General features: G+C 35.6%; 3 protein-coding genes, 1 long non-coding RNA gene and 4 other non-coding genes across 8 annotated transcripts; 7 read left to right on the top strand and 1 right to left on the bottom strand.

Moving 5' to 3' along the window:
* Nucleotides 1-226: 226 nt before the first annotated feature.
* On the top strand, nt 227-6,840 carry LOC132284706 (protein INVOLVED IN DE NOVO 2-like). Its single transcript, XM_059786831.1, has 8 exons — nt 227-395; nt 1,561-2,467; nt 2,604-2,785; nt 3,383-3,451; nt 3,557-3,850; nt 5,552-5,770; nt 6,131-6,363; nt 6,642-6,840. The coding sequence occupies exons 2-7, from the start codon at nt 1,564-1,566 to the stop codon at nt 6,359-6,361; spliced, it is 1,899 nt and encodes a 632-aa protein (XP_059642814.1). The 5' UTR covers nt 227-395; nt 1,561-1,563; the 3' UTR covers nt 6,362-6,363; nt 6,642-6,840.
* A 1,292-nt stretch (nt 6,841-8,132) lies between these two features.
* Nucleotides 8,133-11,878, top strand: LOC132283952 (AAA-ATPase At3g28580-like). Its single transcript, XM_059785999.1, has 2 exons — nt 8,133-8,467; nt 10,364-11,878. Exons 1-2 carry the CDS (start codon nt 8,461-8,463, stop codon nt 11,677-11,679), a joined length of 1,323 nt encoding a protein of 440 aa, XP_059641982.1. The 5' UTR covers nt 8,133-8,460; the 3' UTR covers nt 11,680-11,878.
* Nucleotides 8,429-8,507, top strand: LOC132287577 (small nucleolar RNA Z199). Its single transcript, XR_009473076.1, has one exon. It is a non-coding gene; the product is annotated as a small nucleolar RNA Z199 (small nucleolar RNA).
* Nucleotides 8,665-8,741, top strand: LOC132287263 (small nucleolar RNA SNORD18). Its single transcript, XR_009472978.1, has one exon. It is a non-coding gene; the product is annotated as a small nucleolar RNA SNORD18 (small nucleolar RNA).
* LOC132287578 (small nucleolar RNA U54) lies at nt 8,887-8,978 on the top strand. Its single transcript, XR_009473077.1, has one exon. It is a non-coding gene; the product is annotated as a small nucleolar RNA U54 (small nucleolar RNA).
* LOC132287579 (small nucleolar RNA R64/Z200 family) lies at nt 9,033-9,129 on the top strand. Its single transcript, XR_009473078.1, has one exon. It is a non-coding gene; the product is annotated as a small nucleolar RNA R64/Z200 family (small nucleolar RNA).
* Nucleotides 11,879-18,330: 6,452 nt separating the features above from the next.
* Nucleotides 18,331-23,197, bottom strand: LOC132282463 (uncharacterized). The gene is made up of 2 exons (XR_009471771.1): nt 22,338-23,197; nt 18,331-18,507 (listed from the first exon to the last, which is right to left on the bottom strand). It is a non-coding gene; the product is annotated as an uncharacterized LOC132282463 (long non-coding RNA).
* LOC132282462 (AAA-ATPase At3g28580-like) lies at nt 19,066-20,945 on the top strand. The gene has a single exon (XM_059784153.1). It carries the CDS (start codon nt 19,246-19,248, stop codon nt 20,734-20,736), a length of 1,491 nt encoding a protein of 496 aa, XP_059640136.1. The 5' UTR covers nt 19,066-19,245; the 3' UTR covers nt 20,737-20,945.
* Nucleotides 23,198-24,025: the final 828 nt, after the last annotated feature.

The following is a 24,025-nucleotide window of genomic DNA, read 5'->3' as shown; positions in this document are numbered from 1 at the left end:
CAACAGTCACGCACGGTCCCACAGGATCAAATATTCCATCTCTAAAACGGTAAAAACATCGCTACTGGCAATCGACTTCTTAAATAAAACACTCGCTGCGATATGTCGCCACGTGTTCAGGATTTCATGTGAAACAACTAAGAAACCATCCACCCCACTCGACCGCGCGTACAAGTCATACGTGCCAAAATTGTACACCAAGAAAAGAAACACAGAGCGTCGTTATCGCGCCACTCCACTCCTTAGCAGAGCAGCAGGCGTACTCGTTCCTGCATATGCAAGGAGCACAACCTTCTTTTCTCTCTCTACTCTCTCTCTCTCTCTCTCTCAAACCCTCGAGAGCTCTCTCTTTTGGATAGAAGTTTTTGCCAGTTTTTTCTTGCATTTTTCCACAGGTGACTTAGCAGATTTAATATTGCTTTTCCATTGTTAATATTTACAGTTTACACACATATATTCGTATGTTGTTTTTCTTTTATCGATTTCCGATTTCGTTTTTGGTGTATATTGTAATACTTGCGATTTATTTGACCTGCTGCTCCGTTTTATTTTTCCTGAGTTACATCTTCTGTTTGGTTGAGGAGAAAATTAGAGGGATTAGATGAAATGAGATTTCTGAGAGAGGTTATATTCATTTTTTCGCAACTGAAATAAAATAAAATTGTTGATAAATGATACTAATACTTCTATATAGCTTATTTTGGTACTTTCATTTTCGTTTTATCTTGAGGACCAGAGGAAATACAGCTTTGCTTATTTCTGACATTGTTCACGATTTTTTTGGTTTAAAATGATTTTGTAACAAGAAGCTAAACGGTACAAAGTTTCTGTGGTTGAGCATCATCTATGAAGCTATTCGATGTTATTTTACTTTCTGATAACATCTTCATGTGTATTGTATATGGTCTACTTTGTAGATTTGAATATGTGGTTGAGCATCATCTATAAAGCAATTCGATTTTATTTTACTTTCTGATAACTTCTTCATGTGTATTGTACATGGTCTGCTTTGTAGATTTGAATATGTAGGGAAGAACAGATTACTTATGCTAATTATTTCGTTTTCATTTCCGTATGAAATTTATGGTTTCGTATCTTTCTTCTTTCCATTTTTTTCGCTCAACGAAACAGAGGATTAATGTAAAATATTTCAGTAATTTGAGTTTAGTAGGACTGTTTTTTTATTATGATTATTCTTTTAGGGGGCTAATGTGATTTGGCAGAAGGAAGAGATGATTCAAGCTTAACATATGTTGTGACATAGATTATTTTCATTTTTGGTGACCGAGAGAAAATATAAATGTTAATCAATGATACTAATACTTCTACAGTATATAGCTTATTTCGGTATACTCTGTTTGGGGGGGGGGGGGGGGGGGGGGGGGGGGGGGGGGGTCAGAGACAGTGTGGTTAATGAGTGTTGCAAGATATCTGACCACAAAGTATAATTTTACATTCAACTGACCCTGAATACTGCTATAATGGTTACAAAAAAACTGGTTTCTTTTTCTTTTTCCCCTACAATGCGTGGTAATCTTTTGACGGTTTTATTTCATTTAGGAAATGTCTTACTCATCAGAAGAGGAAACAGATATTAGCGAGTCGGAGTTGGAGGACTATACTTATAAATGTTATGAGAAGTTGAAGAATGGTAGTGTTAAGGTGCAAATTTCAGATGAAAAATATAGATGCCCGTATTGTCTTGGGAAGAGGCAGAATTATGCATACAAGGACCTCCTACAGCACGCAAATGGTGTTGGGAAGGGGTCACAGAAGAGGGGTTTAAAAGAGAAGGGGAAGCATTTAGGTTTAGCAAGGTATATGAGAAAGTACCTTGATGTGAAATGGTCACCACCAGAATCCACAAGACAGGATAGGGAGTATGCCAAGAGCAATGATGTGAATGAGCTGTTTGTTTGGCCTTGGAGGGGAATTGTAGCTAACATTCCCGTTGAGTGGAAGGATGGAAGGTACATTGGGGGAAGTGGCTCAAAGCTCAGAGAAGATCTAGCAAGGAAGGGTTTTAACCCTTTGAAGGTTCATCCTCTATGGAACTATAGAGGTCACTCGGGGTTTGCAATAGTTGAGTTTCACAAAGATTGGCCCGGATTCAATAACGCAATGGTGTTTGAGAAAACCTTTGAAGCAGATCACAGGGGAAAGATAGATTATTATGGAGCAAAATGCCTTGGAGACAACTTGTATGGATGGGTTGCACGGGATGGCGACTTTCATTCCAGAAGTATCATTGGTGAACATCTCAGAAAGAGTGGGGATCTGAGAACAATTGCTGATATTGAAGAAGAAGAGGAGAGAAAAACTAAAAAACTTTTGTCCAACCTCACTAATGTTATTGAGGCCAAAAAGATGCACATTAAGGAGATGGAGTGTAGATATAATGAAACATCAATATCCCTAAGCAAATTGATCGGTCAAAAAGATGAAATGCACCGAGCTTATAATGAAGGTACATACTCTTTAATATGCTAATAGCCTGAGTGCGTCACTAGTGTGCAACAACTAATTAGTTGCTGATTTCTTTCCATTTCTTTTGTTCTTCTTTACCAATCTCACTGTATTATTTTTAACTTAATGAAAACTAGAAATGCAAAAGATGCAGCAGAATGCACGGGATCAACTTGAAAGAATCTCCAAGGAGCATGAAAGGATCACCTTGCATCTGGAAGCCCAGAGCAAAGAACTCAAGCAGCGTCAGAAGGAATTGATGGAAAGAGAGATCCAAAACGAAAATGAGAGAAGGATGCTCTATTGTGAGAAGCAAATGGTACTGCATCTTGTATTCCATTTTCTTCCATTTTAGGTAGAATTGAACGAAATAATGACACCCCCACCTTCATCCTGGTTGACTCATTGATTTAAACTGTGACCATTTGGAATTTTTGAAAGTGCTACAGGGGCAAACTCAATTAGTTTACTAAGTAGGTTTAGATACAAAGTTTGTGCCATTTAGCAGATGCTAGAACTTATGAGGAAAAAGGAAATCTAACAGTTTGCATATCGATAAGAAATGTTCCTCATATTCATTTTTCGTATGTCTAATTATTTAGATTTTAATTAAAATGTTCTGTATACATCTGAACCTGTTTTGAGTAGTGGACTGATTTAATTAGAGCAAAATGGAGTGGGAACTGATATATATATATATATATATATATATACATACATACATGCATTGGTATTGACACTCAATATCTCCAATATGTGTTCCTTCTCTTTTGCACAGGAAAATAATTATCTTATAATGAGATTGGATGGTATATCCTAGCTTTTGCCTTGGGTATTGGCTGGTATTGCAGTAGGCTAGATAACAGACATTTGAATTTTTGTCAACAATGGTAACAGATTTGCTTTGTCCTTTTAGAATGAGAGAGCAACCTTGGAGCAAAAGAAGGTGGATGAAAGTGTGTTAAGGTTGGCTGATGATCAAAAGGTATTCTACTCATTTTTTTGTTTTGACTCAAATCACCTGGGAGAAAAAATTACGATTGTCTAGAATCTTTTGAACTTTATCATGTGAATGTGACTTCAATTGCAGAGGGAGAAAGAAAAACTCCACAAAAGAATTATTGACCTAGAAAAGAAGCTTGATGCCAAACAAGCACTGGAGTTGGAGATAGAGCAAATGAGAGGGGCTCTACAAGTAATGAAACACATAGGAGAAGGAGAGGAAGGGGATACAGCAGTCAAGAAAAAGATGGATGTAATCCAAGAAGATCTGAAAGAGAAGGAAGAGGAACTTGAAAACCTAGAAGCATTGAGTCAAGCTCTCATTGTCAAGGAGCGCAAAAGCAATGATGAGCTGCAAGAAGCCCGAAAGGAGTTAATTAATGTAAGTAGTGGTTTTCTTTCTTCACATTTCTCTTGCAGGTGCAAATATTTCTAGTCAAAAAATGCAGGAATTTAACCTCCCAAGGATCTCTCATAACTCATGCACTCCTTTTCACATTAATTGTACACATGGCCCAATCTCCTTCTGTCATTTATCTTAATTCAAAGGACCCAAACACGGTTATGATACATGTTCACTTCAAAATGTGATGTGAAAATTTGAACGAGATGCGTGTGATAACATGCACACATGATTTTGAACACGTACTCTTCGTGATTGTTTTGACAATTCACAACGAAAAAGAGGAGAAACTTCCTAGCTCAGTAGAAGTTATTTAGGATACTTATTTTGTTTCTCTGTTAGGTAAGTGCACTTTGAAATATCCATATCTTGCATGGTGCTATACAAAAACTTCACGTGCTTGAAGGTTTATGGTGGAGAAAAGTTGGACAGTTGAAGAATTCAGCTTGTTTCCTCTATGCTAATATTTTGGCATTTGAGAAGTCTGAACTGAAATGCACACCTGCACCCAAAATAAGGAATTTAAATTTGCTTTTTATTATTAGTCTGTCCAGAACACAGCCTTAAGGATTCTAGAGGACCAGAAAACTGAAGATGGAAAGAAATAGCTAGAACTTTGTCTTGCCTTAAACACCAATAGTATCATTTCAGGTTTACTGATGGCCGAACACCCCTAAGATAGTTTTCTCTTTTACTTTCCTCTTCATCCTTTTTCCTATCTCTCACGGCCGAACTACACAGCTAGCAATGAGTGCTCACTGTAGTGATCAACAAACAAAACAATAAACTAAGAAAGTATGGGGAACTTGTGCATGAACTTGCCTGGCGACTACTTCCTACTTCTCTATACTCTGCTAAGTGCATTATACCTGAAAATGCATATTTGCCTAAATTTAAGAATAAGATGCCAGAAAAAAGCATGCAATGAGTGCCTTTATGGGATTATCCTGAAAGCATGGTGTAAAAACAAGTTGATAAACCATCTATAGAGCACGATAGGCCTTAGCTTGATAAATGATGCCTGATGAGAATTTAATTTATGCAAAAGATGCCATCTTTAATGAGGCAGCCGTTCAGGTAATTGGGATTTTCTGGAAATGAGTCAGATGACAGTCTCTTCTGGTATGTCACAAATGCATATATTCATTGGGTTAATGGACTGTAGATATGTTCTGAGTCTTTTCTCTGTAAAATTTTTCTCAATTTCTGACGAAGCTGTCACTGACAAGATTATAGAGATTTAGAGCTCATCTGCCGCATTAGTTGCTGTATCTGAATCTTCACATCCGTGACTTTAAACTTTGAAAGATTTTCAGTTTTGCTGCTTATGTCAGCACCTTATGTGAAAGAACATTTGCAAGGTTGGAAATTGGAACCGTTGAGATGAATTCTATAAACTATAAAGTGGCATGCAAAGCTATTTAAAAGTTCTAACACCTTTTCACGATTTGAATTTACCGGTACTGATTCATAAGGTGTCTTTCCCAAAAGACAATGGTGTTAACATCTTACTAATTATGAATCTTTAACCATGATGTAGTTCATAAAATGGAAAAGAAAGGTAAATGTGTTTTGTTGTTCTTAATTTGCATATGCTGAAAAAAGAGAATCATTGAAAAAAAAAATGCGTGTGAGATACCTTCTGTTATGTGGCTTACAAGTTATTTCCTTCCCTGGCAGTTCTTCAAGGACCAGTCTTCCCGTGCATCTATTGGTGTCAAACGGATGGGAGAGCTTGACAGTGCTGCATTCCAACTTTCAACCAAGAGAAAACACTCTAAACAAGAAGCAGCACAGGAAAAGGCTTTGGAGCTTTGTTCATTGTGGGAGGATTACCTAAGGGATCCGAACTGGCATCCATTTAAGATCATCACAGTTGAGGGCTGTGAGGACCATAAGGTATGTGTTTCTGAGTAACATTTGCAATTATTATTTTTAATTACCGTAATATTTCCCTCTTCAACATGCTTATGCATTTGAAGTAGCATTGTTGGTTGACAATTTTCCCTCTGCAGCTGCACACTTGATAAAACATTGGATAGGCACATATTTTAAAATTTAAATTTATTCGATCATTCCAATAGATATTGTTAAAATTTTCAAGGATACTTTTCTTTCACTGATTACTATTTATTAAAAGATAGGAGGGATAAAAACAATAGTACATCCTTAAGTGGAATCAATATGAGATTAAGGTGCAAATTAGCAACTTGCTGTGTGTAATGGTAATTATATGGTTAAACTTGTGTGGTTGATTAGGAAATTATCAATGAAGAGGATGAAAAACTGAAAGGTCTGAAAAATGAGTGTGGTGATGAGGTATACTCTGCTGTGACAAGTGCCCTGATGGAGATGAATGAGTATAACCCCAGTGGAAGGTACACGGTACCAGAGCTATGGAATTTCAAACAAGGAAAGAAAGCAACATTGAGGGAAGTACTCTCTTATATTCTGAAGCAGTGGAAAATGCACAAGAGGAGGAAGAACTAGAGGTTGGTAATATGCATTGTTGAATGTTTATTATATCTAGAAAAATCTCTGTTATGAGGAGAACTTACTTTTTATTTTTTATTTTTTATCATTAATATTTGATATTTAATGTTATGTGGATAAACCTTTTCTATCTCTCTAATCTCTACTACATAGTGTCAGTAATGTTTAAATTGCATTTCATGGTGACACAATTACTAATTTATAAATATATTAGTGGATATCCAAAATAATTATTTCCTTGTTGGGACCTCATTTTTGTTGCATCCCTTCCCCGCAGGATATCAGTAGCTGGCTTTTTTGGACATGGAGGTGGCATCTTTTGTTGGGCTTTGGGAGCAACTTCAATCTATCTGTAGTAATTTTTTTTAATTAAAATTTAAGCCCTCATCTTTTTATATTGCTCATGGGATTAGTTGTAAGGCATGTACAAGACAAACCTTAACACTCTATATTGCCTATATATTACGTTTTTTTTTTTTTCTTTCTATGTATCAGTTGGATTAGTATAAGAACATACACTATATAGTTTAAGCACTCGTTTGATTGATAATTTTATGAAAATTGTTATCTAAAAATAGAGTTAAAAAAATTCAACTTTAGAAAATATGTTTTTATAGTTCTCTTAAACCAGTTTTGTTTACAAAAATTTGAACCATATAGACAGTAAGAATCCTATATATATGTTAAGGATACTAGATATCATGAATCACATCAAAACCAAAAGTTATGTTTGTATGGAGTTAAATTTAAAATTAGTTAAATAAAATATTCTATTTTAAAATTTAAAAAATAATTTGATTAGTTGCTAAACATAAGCAAAGATCATACTTAGATTGTCTGAAGTTAATCATCCCGTTAATCATACCAATCACACTGGTCAAAGCTCATCTTACTATAAAGTACATTAATTTATTCAGAGAGTTGACGAATTAAAAATATATATATTTGTTTGGATGTAAAATATTTTTTTAAATATATATTTTTATATTTTTTGGTGTTTGGTTATCATAAAATATTTATGAAAAAATACATATTACGGAGTAAAATTTAATAAAAGTAATTTATCCATCAATTTTCGTCAAATTACTTCCTCAATAAATTAGATTGACTCACGAGCTAGGAGTATAATTATCTTTTTACACAAACACTTATAAAGGAGAACTGCACAGAGATGGCCGTTGGCCCAAATAAACCCAAGCACTTATATAAAAAAATAATTATTTTACCTAAAAATCAAAAAAAAATATTTTACACCGAAACAAATAACCGTAGTGTAAGATCAAACAAATCATTTTGGACAAAACATTGCTCCTACATACACACGTGTGATTTTTTTCATTACGAAATAAAGAAAATTAGATTGACTCACGAGCTAGGAGTACAATTGTCTTTTTACACAAGCACTTATAAACAGTGTCTTGCTTTTTTTTTTTCTCCAAATGTGAAGCTAATATATAAATTAAAAGAGAACTGTACAGAGATGGCCTTTGGCCCAAACAAACCCAAGCAAGTTGGGGAACAAGAAAGCCCAAACAAATGAGATGAAACATTTTAACGGCCCAAGGCCCAGAACCAAGACAAACAAAAGACCAACAATGTCTTGCTTGCTTGTTTGTTTATGTCTGTCTGTTAATGACAACAGAAGTGGGGTACAGGAGGGGTAAATGTAATAAACCTTAATTAGAGGGGGATAAGTGTAATTTTCCCCTAATACAATTGGGCGTTCTTATTTTTTGTGGTTCGGTTCGCCTACGGTTTTCATCTTACAGTCCCTACGGTCAAGATAACATAAGAAGACAGTCGCGCCGCTGGATCTAGGGTTTCAGGATAAAATGTCATCATTCCTCTGTACAAGTGGGCTATATATATCGATGTACGAGTGGCTCTTCTCTTCACCTATTACTTTTTCTGTGGCGTTAGGGTTTCTACGAAACACGATTAAACCTAGATCGGCAATTAGCCCAACTCTCTCTCTCTCTCACACACACACTCTCACAATCAAACGAACACAGAAGAAAGTGTTTTCGTTGTTTCAATTTGTATGCGCTTTTACTGAATGGAAGGAAATCAATTGATGAGAAAAAAACTGCAACAATATGATTGGTTAGTTCCATGATTCGTAGTATTTAAGTCTCTGATGATTTCTTTTCCATATATATATATATTTTACAACTCTCATGTTTGCTTTCTTCGGTAGGTTTTTTGTTTTTATTTTAAAATTTCCTTCTGTGTATTAAATTATTTTTTCCAATCAATGGATTTACAATTTCTGAATCCATGAATCACAATAGAAATTACAGGAGATATGATGAGCAATCAATTGGTCCGTGTTTCTGAATTAACCGTGACCGACAAATCTAAACCAAACTCTGATCTCCATTTGCTTATTTTTCCTGATTTGATTATTATTATTTTATACGGTTATTTGGAAAATTAGGGTTTTATTATTATATTTTATGTTTTTGTGGTTGGATGCTTGAATTGCAAAATTAGGGTTTATTTTTATTTATGGCGAAAGAAGTGGCTCAATGATTACATGCCTAATTTTTTGGCAGTATACGCTATTCTGACTGAGAACATGAGCAGACATTTTTATTGAAATATCATGAGAGCCATTTTTTCCTAATTAGTTTAATCTTTTAATATGTTTAATTTTCTGTTATAAACTCTTCTGTGATGATGATCTATGAATTAAATTCACATGTCAGACTTCAGAGATTTTTTAAAAATCTATGAGAAGAAAATTCATGTTATCTGAACAGAAGAGTAAAACGTGGATTGTTGTTACAATCCTTACGAGGGCATTACTAGTTAGAATTTAAATCTAAAATTTTTAATTCCGATCTAGAATTTTAACAAATCTTAACTTTCATATTAATCAATAAACAATAATTTTCTGCCAATGTGACCGGATCAATTATTGGGGCATAATTACAATTTAATCTGGATGTTTGGAAGCTTTGTTCGAATTAAAGCTGGTTTTTAGACTCATTTGGACAAATAAGAATAGCTCTTATCTTAAGAAAAAAGGAGGAATAATTTTATTAAATTTACTATTTAAAAATCAAAGGGTATTTTTTTTTCCCGAAATAATGAATATTGTTATAGTTTTAGCTGGATATCTGTAATAATTTTAGACCATTTAAACGTCGATAGAATAAACGCCTTCCATTTAAATTTTATTTATTTATTCAATTTTTAAAATATTATTAAAGTGAATATGATTTCTCACAAAGAATACTCCCAATTTTCTAAGTGGGCTTTGCGGATATTTGATTGATAAACAAGTCTGTTGCAATAATGAAAAATTAAAATTATGTGAGAAATAAAGAAAAATTAAAATTAATAAAAATTATAAATTTATATATTAATTAATAATTATTTTTAAAACCCCCTGACGAATTAATAGAATTCCGTAATCCAAAACCCAGAGGACGTAGATTAGCCATTTAAGAAATTAAGATGCTGGTGTCTATTTTTCATGAGACATTTTCAAAGAAGTATTTTTGGAAAAAAAAATTAAATTAATAATAATAAAAAAATCTATTTAAGAGGTTTACCTAAATAGGAAATATTATGGGGAAATACAAATACATTTAAACCGTGTACAAATTGGTCAAACAAATGAGTATATTGTGAAGAAAAGGCTACATAAATTATGAGGAAGACGTGGTCCCAACAAAGTACGAGAGCAGGGACGAAATGGTACACCCACTCTTGTACAAAAGAATACAAGTGGGTATAGAGAGGGTAAGGTTAAGGCACTCTCGTTCAAGAAAGAGAAGGAGGTGGTGTTTGTGTGGAAGAAAGAAATACATCAAACAAGCATGGCCACCGGCGGCGACCTTTTTTCGAATGTAGGATCCATAATCGCCAGTTTCATGTTCGTGTGGGCAATGTTTCAACAATACTTCCCTCATGAACTTCTAACCTCTGTTGAGAAATATTTTCAGAGATTCGTCACTTTGTTTTACCCTTATATTGAAATCAATTTCTCAGAGTTCATCGGTGAGCGTTTCACGCGCAGTGAAGCTTATTTAGCCATTGAGAACTACCTTAGCTCCAATGCATCTCTGCAAGCCAAGCGACTCAAGGCTGATATTGCCAAGAATAGCACCGCTCTGGCTCTGCGCATGGACGACCACGAAGAGGTTGCTGATGAGTTCCAAGGGGTCAAATTTTGGTGGGCTTCTGGGAAAAAGGTCTCCCAATCTCACTCCTTTTCTTACTACCCTGTTAGTGATGAGAAGAGGTACTACAAGCTCACTTTCCACAAGAAGCACCGCAATTTCGTCATCGCTTCCTATTTGAGTTATGTACTCAAAGAGGGTAAGGCAATTAAGCTCAGAAACCGGCAAAGGAAGCTTTACACCAACTATGAATCTTCGTGGAGTCATGTGGTTTTTGAGCATCCAGCAACGTTTGAGACAATAGCCATGGAGCCACATAAGAAAAAGGATATTATGGATGACTTGATCACATTCAGTAAGGCAGAAGCCTTCTACAAGCGAATCGGGAGGGCTTGGAAGCGTGGGTATCTCCTTTATGGCCCTCCCGGTACTGGCAAGTCCACTTTGATTGCTGCCATGGCAAATCTTTTAGGTTATGATCTCTATGATCTTGAATTAACAGCTGTGAAAGATAACACCGAGCTCAAGCAACTCTTGATAGAGACATCAAGCAAGTCTATCATTGTCATTGAGGACATTGATTGTTCGGTAGATCTTACCGGACAGCGGAAGAAGAAGGATAAAAACAAAGATGATGCAGCGAAGAAGCTGAAAGAAGAGAACGAAACCAAAACCAGTAAGGTTACTCTTTCTGGTCTTCTAAATTTCATTGATGGGCTTTGGTCGGCTTGTGGGGGAGAAAGACTTATTGTCTTTACAACCAATCATGTTGAAAATTTGGATCCAGCACTCATCAGGAGAGGACGGATGGATAAGCACATTGAATTGTCTTACTGTGGCTTTGAAGCTTTCAAGATGCTTGCAAAAAACTATCTTAATGTTGAATCACACGATTTGTTTGCGCAAATTCGGGTGCTGTTGAAGGAAACCAATATGACACCCGCAGATGTTGCGGAAAATTTAATGCCCAAGACTGTTCCGGGGGATGCTGCAACTTGCTTGCAGAATCTGATCAGAGCTCTTGAGATAGCAAAAGAGGAAGCAAGGCTGAAGGCTGAGGAAGAATCAGAAAAGAAAAAATCATCATCAGCAAAAGAAGTGAAGGAAACATCAACTGAAGAAGAAAGTAAAACAAAGAAACCATCAACTATAGAAGTGAATGAGGACAAATCATCAGCTAGTTGAAAGAAAGTGAAACAAGGGGTGGGGGCTGTATCATCTAAAGATTACAAGATAATAGGTAAGGTTTTTGTTTCTTCATGACAAGAATTACTGTAGTAGTCCAATCTTTTGCAAGTTAGTTATTATTATTATTATGTTTAAGTCAATGTTTATGTTATGTGTGGCATAAACTTATTATTATAATGTTTAATTCGATGTTTAAGTTGTGTGTGCCATAAACTTGTCAATGTTTAAGTTATGTGTGACATAAACTTGAAACATTCCAACAGAAACTCAATTATCCTGTCTGTGTCTAGGCTGGGCATTTCAACACCTGTCTTGCTACTTGCAGGGACGGGCCTAACACATGAATGATAATTTTGCTACATGTCTGGGGGCATAAAACTTCAGATGCTACATGTCTGGGGGCATAAAACTTCAGAATACTCAGAGAAAAATTTAATTTAATTGAGATGTCTTATATAGCTCGTTTTCCTTAGCTAATTTAGCAGGCAGAAGTCTAAACTTGAATGTGGCATCAATAAGGTAATGCCTTTCAAAGTATGTTAATGACGGCACTAGAGAAAGCGTATACGTTTAAAAGAAGGATATGCCCTCCCTTTTGTCTTATATTGTGTTTCTTTTCTGGTTGAATGAATTAATGCTTAGGGGGGGAAAATTGAAGTGAGCTTTTATCATGGTATCAAAGAGCCCTTTAATGAAATTTAAATATTCTTAAAAAGATGATTACAAATATATTATTCCCTTTAAATTTAAAACACTATAATAGAGCAAACTATGAAACCTTATTTTATAGTCAGTTGAGTAAAACCTCACTCTCAACTTTTCAACTACTTCACCTCAGCATACAAATGCTTATTTATTTATTTATTTTTTCATCGGACAGTTTGAAATTCTTAAAAACTGTAAATTTTACTCACTTACAGCTCTTCACCAAGCCTTCTATGATGATCTCTTGTTGCCAACCTTAGTTCTCCAACGCTATGTTTCTATATGAGAATGACTGATTCCCTACATTCCCCCAAATATAGTTACTGAACTATTGTTCTTGATAAAAAATACTTTAGAACAAAGTCACTGAATTCCCTTTCCCCCTCCCCTCTAGATTCCATTTATTTTCTTTCACCAATATATCTTGACAAATAAGTTTTTTTTTTTTTTTTCATTAATTTGCTCCAGTTGAGGTCGCAATGCCATACAAATTTCCTCTAAAGCCATGCTCTCCAAGCATTATAGCACAGTATTTGTTCTCCCTTCATCTTGACAAAGTTTGTGCAAAGCTAATATACTCTCCTCATGCAATCATTTAACCCATCCAAATCGCCTTATTATTGCCAATGCAATCAAATCCTATTTCAAGACATTAAAATGGTTAAAAAAATAAAAAAAAATCTGGATGATATAAAAGTCAACCCAAATGGATTAACAAACCAAGAATGGACAAGTTCAGGGCAAGGCCAATATATAGACTAAAATGTAACCTAAACAGAGGAGGAGAATAAGGGACTATTTCAGGGCCCAGTTCCACTTATAGCGTAGAAATTGAGTAAATTAGATCTGATTTTTTAGTTAAATTGTTGATGCAAGTCCATCAAAATATAAAATTAACACCCTATGAACAGAATAATGAAACCATTTTGGCACTCAACATGTTTCTCCATTTAGGTCCAGTGCATAGATTTATGTTCGTAAGCTGATCCTAACATGCCTTCAGCAACAAAATATATAATGATATACAATCACATGTATACACTTACATATATACACATATTCACATGAACAAACAGGCACAAACACACACATATATATGAGCAATTGAGTATTAGAAAAGTAACTATATTGCCTCCAAAACTAAGTTCAATAAAGATAGCAGGGTTCAATCGGATCAATCTAATAATTAGAAGTAGCAAATGGAAGCATTAAAAACGATTAATATACATTCTTTTTCCTACTTCAAAGTTCAAACAAGGGAACAAATCTTAGGGATTCATCACCTTAAGTGCTATTGGAGTGATTAAAGCAATCCCAAGCTCTTTGATCGACAACTCCACTGGAATGTTCAAACGAGACCTGCATATATGAATACAGACAATCAAATTAAGCCCTAAAACTCATCCAAACGAAAAACCTTCAGAAAGAGTTTGAATAGAGAGAAGAAAAGAAGTTGAGAGAGGAGAGAGAAGGAGAGATCATGTAGTGTATACCGACGAGTGAGGGATGTGAACAAGCACGAATCATCAGCGTTGAATTAGTATAGTATATCATATTATTGGAAGTTTCAGGCCCGATTCTTTGTTGTTCTGCACACAATGTGGGCCACAGCCCATTGACAGACTGATCACAATCTTGAACATTTCATGGGCCAGTGGATGGATTGGGGTGGTTATTCAACATATTCATTTTTAAAATTTTAAGCAATACAGCCAAACATGTCATCAGTTATGAGTTACAGGCTCTTATCTTGGCCAGCGTTCAAGCCCTTTCCAAAGTAAAAGATTGAGGATTCAAGTCCCCAAAGAAACATGTGGATGGTGTACGTTTCTTGTCAGGAAAAAAAAAATGATAATAATAAAATAAAAAATAACGTTTGAGTATGTTTTCAGATTTAGGCTTCATTTGCATGAGTAAGATGGAAAAGAAAAGAAATAGAATAATATGTGAGAAAAGAAAAAATAAATAAATGCAAGGAAATTTTGAGAGAGTTCACCCATAAGTTATAATGGAAAAGAAATGAAAGAACGGTAATAACCTCTATTATTATTTTAAAAAGTAAAGAAGAGAAAAGAAATTATTTTATTAAATTTACAACCCTGACTTTATGCACTGGTAAAACAATATTAAATAAGACAATTTGATCCTTAAATATTATTGAACAATATTTTGTCCATTTTTCATGCAAGTAAAAATTAAATGATAAATGTTCATATATTTTAGCTTGAGAGATCCTAATTCTAGTACTGGTTTGAACATTTCCAGATTCCATGTGGTGATTTCAAATCATTTCCAGATTCCATGTGGTGATTTCGTGTATCTGAAAGCTAGTGAGGTGATTTCATGTCATTTCCAGACCCACGTGGTGATCTCGTAACTTGCATATTACAGCTATAAGCCTATAAATACACACACACACAGTTGATGCATATCTGATGCATAATTACAAATAAATCAAACTGAGTACAAGAATTAAATACGGTGAATTTCTCGTAAGGAAGGCAGACTCAGGAGAAATTATTAGATGGTTACGGACCATGTGGTCCAACCAAGTACAAGAATTAAATACGTGGTCAAACTAATGAATTTCTTGGGAAAAAAAACTCAGGAGAAATTATTTGGTGGTCAGGCTACATGTGGGTAGTAAGAGTCAGGAAGAAGAAATGGTACACCCATCTTTCTACTAGTATAACAATATTGGTATAGCTAGCTGTAAGGGAAACTCATTCAAGAAAGAGGTAGTGAAGAAATAGATCAAAACCATGCCGATCGGTGACGTTAACGCATCTAGGCTGGGCATTTCAACACCCAGCTTGCTTACTTGCATGGACTGCCCAACACATGAATGATAATTTTGCTACATGTTTAAGGGCATAAAACTTCAGAATACTCAGCCGCAAATTTAATTTAATTGAGATGTCTTCTATAGCTCATTTTTCTTAGCTAATTTAGCAGGCAGAAGTCTAAACTTGAATGTGTGGCAACAATAAAAGACAAAAAATCAAAAGAAGATTATTATTATTATTATTTTAAAACAACTCTCAGAAGTTGATGACATTAAACTATACATTTTTTTTAAAAGGTAATGCCTTCTAAAATATGTTAATGATGGCCCTAGAAAAAGGGTATATGTTAAAAAAGAAGGATATGCCCTCCCTTTTGCCTTGTATTGTGTTTCTTTTCTGGTTGAATGAATTCATGCTTAGGAAAATTTGAGCTTTTATCAAGGTATCAAAGAGGCCTTTAATGGAATTGAAATATTCTTAAAAATATGATTAGAAATATGTTATTTTTTTTAATTTTAAAACATTAAAATAAAGTAAAAATGTCATTCGCAAACTGTGAAACCTTATTTTACAGTCAGTTGAATAAAACCTCACTCTCAACTCTTCAACTAATTCACATCAGCATACAAATGCTTATTTATTTATTTTTCCACCGGGCGCTTTGAAATTCTTAAGAACTGTAAATTTTACCCACTTATAGCCCTTCACCAAGTCTTCTATGATGACCACTTGTTGCCAACCTTAGTTCTCCAACGTTGTGTTTCTTTGTATGAATGATTGATGCCCTCCATTCCCCCAAATATAGTTACCGAATAATTCTTCATAATTAATAATTTAGAACATAGTCACTAAATTCCCCTTCCCCCTCTCTCGCGATTCCATTTATTTTCTTTCATCAATATATTTTGACAAATTTCAAATTTTGTTTATTTTATTTTTGATTAATTCGCTCCAGTGAGCTTGCAATCCCATACAAATTTCCTCTAAAGCCATGCTCTCCATGCATTATAGCACATACTTTTTCCTCCCTTCATCTCGACAAATTTTGTGCAAAGCTTATATATTCTCCCCATGGAATTATTTAACCCGTCCAGATCCCCTTAATTATTGCCCTATGCAACCAAGTCCTTTTTCGATTTTCAAGACATTCGAAAGATTAAAAAAAAAAAAAAAACAGTTATTGATGATATAAAAGTCAACCAAATGTATTAAACAAACGAGTCACAGAGCCAACAAGAATGGACAGGTTTGGTGCAATGCCAATATCATATATAGACTGAAATGTAACCTAAACAGAGAAGGAGTAGAAGGGGCTATTTGAGGGCCTAGTTCATCCTGTTAAGGGAGTGCTTTCGGTCCACAAATTAATCTGAATCCTAATCACCTACAAATTGAGTAAATTAGGTGTCTTTTTAGTTAAATTGTTGATGCATGTGCATCAAAATATAAAATTAACACCCTATGAACAGAAAAATGAAACCATTTCGGCACTCAACATGTTTCTCCATTTAGGTCCACTACATAAATTTATGTTCCTAAGCTGATCGTTGCATGCCTTGAGAAACAAAATATACAATGACACATATACACACATAAATACAGTATACACATGAACAAACAGGCACAAACAATCACATATATATGAGCAATTGAGCATACAAAAAGCAACAATATTGCCTCCAAAACTAAGTTCAATGAAGAAAACAGGGTTCAATTGGGTCAATCTAATAATTAGAAGCAGCAAATGGAAGCATTAAAAAACGATAAATATACAATCTTTTTCCCAGTTCAAAGTTCAAAAAAGGGCACAAACCTTAATTGTTATTGGAGTGATTAAAGCAATCTCAAGCTGTTGGATCGACAATTCTACCGAAATGTTCAAACGAGACCCACAAACTTGTATACAGAATCAAATTAAGCCCTAAACACACATCAAAACGAAAACCTACAGAATAAGAATTTGAATAGAGAAAAGGAAAAGGACTTGAGAGAGGAGAGAGAAGGAGAGATCATCTAGTGTATCTGAACCAAGAGTGAGGGATGTGGGCAAGCATGAATCATCACCGTTGATTTAGTGTATATGATATGATAGGAAGCTTCAGGCATGTGGACCGTAGCTCAGTAACGGAGTGATCATAATCTTGAGCATTGCATGGCCCAGTGGATAAATTGCTTTGGATCGGGCTTGTGATTCAACATATTCCTTTTTATAATTGGGTCCACAAAGGGGCTTGTTTTTGTTATTTTATGCTGGGCCTATGGCCTTACTTTCTTTTTGCTTCAGGTTTGCGGCTGCTTGACTAATTGCATGTAAATTGATCACTAATCTTCTCGAGTTTGAAAATAATCCGAGTTTCAATCACTTAATTAATAATTCGTTTATTATATTAAATTTTATTGATGATACTCATTCCACAATTTCAATTAAATTTTGAATTTGGATTTTAGTATTTTCATGTTTAATTTGGTTTAGTAATAAATTAAATACTTTTTAGTGGGAACATTATATTTTCATTTGATTTTGGAAAGCATGGGTTTAAAATGGAATAGAGAATGCAAATTTCAAATAAAATTCACAGATTCAAATGTCATTTTATTAATCTTTCTTACAATTTTAATGCTACTATGGATATGTTGAAAGTTTTATTAAATTTACCATTTTTTCTCACCAAATCCTCTCACTGTAGAAAATGCAGTCCGAGAAGTCAAACAATTCCTCCTTCCTAATCCCTTCTTTTCATTCTTTTTCTTCCTCAACCGTAAATCAAATATGAAAATTACAAACCTTCCGTTCTTCGTTTCATTTTTTTTTTTTTTTTCAAAACTCCCTAAACAAAGTCTCTTAGGGACTCCACTCCATGGGGGCAAACTGAGAATAATGTAGCACAGCTCCATAACCACACACTGGATGAATTAAGAACATAGGAGGCTTGGAAGGTTCGAACACTAGCCTGTAGAGTGCAAGCGCCGAGCTCCTACCATGACTACTACGCCCCCGGGGGCTTCGTTTCTCTTCTTCTTCCACTTCCACCAATAGAAATATTCTTTTCTTTTTTTCTTTTATATTCATGTTCAAATACACACTAATGCGTTTATATAGCTCAATTAACTCATTTAACTACACATGCCGGTTAAACATGTCGTGTAAAAAATGACCTAACTTAAACATCTCTTGTCGTGTTCACATGTCATATTATATTACCGGAATAATAATCGTATCATATTTCTGTCAAAATTGAATAATTATGTAGTTATCGTATCATATTCGTAAAAAGGAATCGTGACACAGCACGAAGTCGACTCGCCCCGCCTTAAATTGCCACCTAGTTGTCCTCTGCAAAAGCGATATATATACATTAGGACAAATAGCTTGGGAAGCAAAGTCAAATTCAGCCAAGTTTTAAACCGTGAAAAAAAAGAGAGATGCTAATACATTCGGTGGATCCCACCCTTTCAAACACACTTGTTGTTCACACTTGAACCATCTCCTCCCCCTTTGAAAGTATTTTAAAGAGAGAGACTTGACAGGGGATGGATGGTTCAAGATCAAAATGAATAAAGAAGAGCCCACTTTTTCATGACCTTTCTACATCTTACCTGATGTTTTTAGGCAACATTTTCTTTTTTGAATAAATAAATAATAATAAAGCAATTTAAAACATTGGACGGAATGACAATGACATCAATTGGTTGATGCCACAATTTGAGTAGGGTGCGTGATTCCCCTAGTAATGTGTGCGTGTGTGTTTTTTTCTTCAATTGCGTGCCAATGTGACTTTTAGTCAAGTAAAATAAGACAAGCCAAATCGGTGAGTGCGGCTCACCTTAACCTACTTTGGGGCCAGCCCGGCAAAGAGCCAAAGAAAAAAAATACCAGTCTCGGAAAACTGAGTTGTTTACACGTAGGATTCAACCAAACCAATGAATTTCGTGGAAAGAAACACTCACCCACCCACCACACACACAAGTTAAATTACACCCATCCTTCTACTAGCATATAAGAACACTGGTATAGCTAGTTTTAAGGGACACTCACTCAAGAAAGAGTTGGTGAAGAAATAGATCAAACATCATGACGACCACCGACAGGTTTACGCATGTAGGATCCATAGTCGCTAGTTTCATGTTCGTGTGGGCGATGTTTCAACAATTCTTCCCTCATCAACTTCGAACCTCTATTGAGAAATACTCTCAAAGATTGTTCACTTTCTTTTACCCTTATATCCAAATCAGATTCAATGAAAACACTGGAGATCGTTTCATGCGCAGTGAAGCTTATTTAGCCATTGAGAACTACCTTAGCTCCAATGCATCTCTGCAAGCAAAGCGGCTCAAGGCTGATATTGTCAAGAATAGCACGTCTCAGGCTCTGGCTCTGAGCATGGACGACAACGAAGAGGTAGCTGATGAGTTCCAAGGAGTCAAGTTTTGGTGGGCTTCTGGAACACATGGCACCAAATCTCATCCCTCCATTTCTTACCCCCAAGTTACCGATGAAAAGAGGCACTACAGGCTCACTCTCCACAAAAAGCACCGGAATTTCGTCATCGGCTCATACCTGACTCATGTACTCAAAGAGGGTGTGGCAATTAAGGTCAGAAACCGGCAGAGGAAGCTTTACACCAACTATGGATCTTATTGGAGTCATGTGGTTTTTGAGCACCCAGCAACATTTGAGACACTAGCCATGGACACAGATAAGAAACAAGATATTATAGATGACTTGATCACATTCAGTAAGGCAGAAGAGTTCTACAAGCGAATTGGGAGGGCTTGGAAGCGAGGGTATCTTCTTTATGGCCCTCCAGGTACTGGCAAGTCCACTTTGATTGCTGCCATGGCAAATCTTTTGGGTTATGATCTGTATGATCTTGAATTAACAGCCGTGAGAGATAACATTGGGCTGAGGAGACTCTTGGTAGAGACATCAAGCAAGTCAATCATTGTAATTGAGGACATTGATTGTTCAGTAGATCTTACTGGACAACGGAAGAAGAAGAAGAAGGAGAAAGAGAAAGAGGAAGAGAAAGATCCAGCAAAGAAGTCAGAAAAAGAAGAGGAAGATACGAAAACCAGTAACGTTACTCTTTCTGGTCTTCTAAATTTTATTGATGGGCTTTGGTCAGCTTGTGGGGGAGAAAGACTCATTGTCTTTACAACCAATTATGTTGAAAAATTGGATCCAGCACTTATTAGGAGAGGACGAATGGATAAGCACATTGAATTGTCATATTGTAGCTTTGAAGCTTTCAGGATGCTTGCAAAAAACTATCTTAATATTGAATCACACGATTTGTTTGTGCAAATTCGTGTGTTGTTGGAGGAAACCAATATGACACCTGCAGATGTTGCGGAAAATTTAATGCCAAAGACTGTTCCGGGGGATGCTACAACTTGCTTGGAGATTCTGATCAGAGCTCTTCACAAGGCAAAAGAGGAAGCAAGGCTCAAGGCTGAGGAAGAATCAGAAAAGAATAAATCATCAGCCAAAGAAGTGAAAGAGCAAGAGAAGGAAACATCAACTGAAGAAGAAAGTAAAACAAAGAAACCATCAGCTAGTTGAAAGAAAGTGAAATGAAGCGTGGGGCTGTATCATCTACGATTTCAAGATTGTGGATTGGACAATAATAGGAATAAGGTTTACGTTTCTTTTTGGCAATCCAATCTTTTGGATGTTAGTTGTTGTCATCATTATTATGTTTGAGTCAATGTAATGTGTGGCATTAACTTGAAAAAATTCCAAGAGAAATACAATTATCCTGTTTGTGTCTAGGCTGGGCATTTCAACACCTGGCTCGCTACTTGCAGGGACTGCCCAACACATGAATGATAATTTTGCTACATGTTTAGTGGCATAAAACTTCAGTACTCAGCCGCGAATTTAATTTAATTGAGATGTCTTCTATAGCTCATTTTCCTTAAAATAAAGTGAGCTTTTATCAAGGTATCAAAGAGCCCTTTAATGAAATTGAAAACGGTAAATTTTACCCACTTATAGACCTTCAACAAGCCTTCTACAATGACCTCTTGTTGCCAACCTTAGTTCTCGAAGGTTTTTCTTTATGAGAACGATTGATTCCCTCCATTCGCCCAAATATAGTTATTGAACTATTTTTCTTGATAATTAATAATTTAGAACAGAGTCACTTAATTTTTTCCCCTGAATTCCCCTTCCCTCTCTCTCTAGATTCCATTTATTTTCTTTCATCAATATATCTTGACAAATTTCAAAGTTTCTTTTTCTTTTTTAAAATTAATTTGGTCCAATTGAGCTCGCAATGCCATACAAATTTCCTCTAAAGCCATGCTCTCCAAGCATTATAGCACACTATTTGTTCTCCCTTCATCTCGACAAAGTTTGTGCAAAGCTTATATACTCTCCCCATGGAATCATTTAACCCATCCAGATCGCCTTATTATTGTCTACGCAACCAAATCCTATTTCAAGACATTAGAAAGGAAAAATAAAAAATAAAAAAATTTCAGTTTGGGATGATATAAAAGTCAACCCCAAATGGAATAAACAAACAAGCCGCAGAGCCAACAAGAAAGGACAGGTTCAGGGCAAAGCCAATGTAAAGGACTCACAAATGTAACCAAACAGAGGAGGAGAAGAGGGGACTATTTCAGAGCCTAGTTCATCCTGTTAAAGGAGTGCTTTTGGTGCACGAAGTAATCTAAATCATAATCACCACAATTAGGAAATTCCACTTACAGTGTACAAATTGAGGAAATTAGGTCTGGATTTTAAGTTAAATTGATGATGCAATTCCATCAAAATATAGAATTAACACCCTATGAACGGCAAAACAAAACCATTTTTGGCACTCAACATGTTCCTTCATTTAAGTCCAGTGCATAAAGCTGATCCTTGCATGCCTTCAGCAACAAAATATACAATGATATACATTTGAACACACACACACACACATGAACAAACAGGCATAAACAATCAGACACACCCACACACACACACACATATATATACATGTGAGCAATTGAGCATACAAAAAGTAACAATATTGCCTCCAAAACTAAGTTCAATAAAGAAAACAGAGTCCAATTGGGTCAATCTAAATAATTAGAAGCAGCAAATGGAAACATTAAAAACGATAAATATAAATTCTTTTTCTAAGTTCAAAGTTAAAAAAAAAGGGCACAAACCTTAGGGATTCATCAGCTTAAAGTACTATTGGAGTGATTAAATCAATCTCAAGCTCTTCGATCGACAACTCTACCGAAATGTTCAAACGACACCCACTAATTTGAATACTGACAACCAAATTAAGCCCTAAAACACAACAAAACGAAAACACTCAGAGAGAATTTGAATAGAGAAAAGAAGAGAAGGCTAGATCATGCAGTGTATGCCCAAGAGTGAGGGATGTGAACAAGCATGAATCATCACCGTCGACTTAGTGTACATGATCTGACTGGAAGTTTCAGGCATGATTCTTCGTCGTTATTCACACAAATATGTGGACCATAGCCCCCTCTTAACAGACTGATCAGAATCTTGAACATTACATGAGCCAGTGGATAAATTGTTGGGAAAATTCCACTCTAGTCCTACTTTTTAAGCCCAAAGACAATTTAGTCTTACATATTTTTTAGTTAGACAAAAAAGTCCTAATTTTAACCTTTATTTCTAAATTGGTTCAAATATATATATATTTCCAAAAGTGCCCTTATTAGTTATTACTTCTCCTAAACTAATTACTTAATTATCCGTCCTTGTTTGTAACACGCCACCGACTTCATCGCCAAGTTCTTCTGTTGCGGCGGAGATGAAGGATGGTAATTGATTCTCTTTATTTCTCTAAAATATAGACTAATTGTTTAATTTTTTATTTCAATAATCGGATTGTGTTTTGATTTGTGTTACAAATCTCTTTCAGTCGCTTATGTTTCAAGCGTGTGGCCGGATAGTGAATTTGGTGAATGGAGCCGTCGGACTCCTCTGGACCGGTAACTGGCACGTGTGCCAGAAGGCAGTGGAAACCGTCCTCTACGGCGGCGTTTTGCGGCCGATTCTGGAGCTCCTCGGCGGCGGTGGAGGTTCGTTTTCGTCCGAATCCGGCGACAACACGAGTTTCAACGTGTAGCTTCAAGATCTAACTCCGACATCGCGATTGAAGGCGCCCAAACGGAGACGCTCCGACGATTTCTTGAAATTGGAGCTCTCCAATCTCGATCTCAGTTTAACAGCGGGGTTTCCGGCCAAGCTGATGGAGAAGACGCGACCGGGGACTCCGTCGATGAATTGGTTAAAAGCAAAGAAATACACTGTACTAATAAGACGCTACACTGTACTAATAAGATGCGACCGTGTTGTCGCCGGATTCGGACGAAAACGAACATTGTACTAATAAGGGCCAAGCTGGCGCAGAAGACATGAGTGACATGACCATGGTTAAGACCAAAGAAATACACTGTACATACACTGTACTAATAAGGGCACTTTTAGAAATATATATATATATTTGAACCAATTTGGAAATAAAGGTTAAAATTAGGACTTTTTTGTCCAACTAAAAAATATGTAGGACTAAATTGCCTTTGGACTTGAAAAGTGAGACTAGGATGGAATTTTCCCTACATTGTTTTGGATGGGGCTTGTGTGATTCAATATATTCATTTTTTTAATTGGGCCCACAAATTGGGCCTATGGCCTAACCCTCTTGCTTCAGCCTAGGCCCACAAACAAATTGTACCTGTTTTGGAAAATGTTGATTCAAGAGAATGACAGATGGGACCAACTTATAATATACACCATTAATCTCTAATGCAAAATATTATTTTTTTTATGATAAAGTCATTTTAAGAGGAGGTGCAATGTCAAAATACTATAT

Source organism: Cornus florida, unplaced genomic scaffold (assembly GCF_030987335.1).
Source record: "Cornus florida cultivar Cherokee Brave unplaced genomic scaffold, ASM3098733v1 CherokeeBrave_3.0.0_Hap2_Chr11, whole genome shotgun sequence".
Taxonomy (NCBI): Eukaryota; Viridiplantae; Streptophyta; class Magnoliopsida; order Cornales; family Cornaceae; genus Cornus; species Cornus florida.
The sequence above is the reverse complement of the archived record's forward strand: the minus strand, read 5'-3'. Positions and strand labels throughout refer to the sequence as shown.

What these genes read in the sequence shown, in the direction of transcription:
- LOC132284706 (XM_059786831.1), top strand. Translation starts at nt 1,564, where the DNA reads ATGTCTTACTCATCAGAAGAGGAAACAGATATTAGCGAGTCGGAGTTG. An exon ending in GGTTGGCTGATGATCAAAAG is followed by an intron (nt 3,452 to 3,556) that starts GTATTCTACTCA and finishes CTTCAATTGCAG; the next exon opens with AGGGAGAAAGAAAAACTCCA. An exon ending in CCCGAAAGGAGTTAATTAAT is followed by an intron (nt 3,851 to 5,551) that starts GTAAGTAGTGGT and finishes CTTCCCTGGCAG; the next exon opens with TTCTTCAAGGACCAGTCTTC.
- LOC132282462 (XM_059784153.1), top strand. Translation starts at nt 19,246, where the DNA reads ATGACGACCACCGACAGGTTTACGCATGTAGGATCCATAGTCGCTAGT.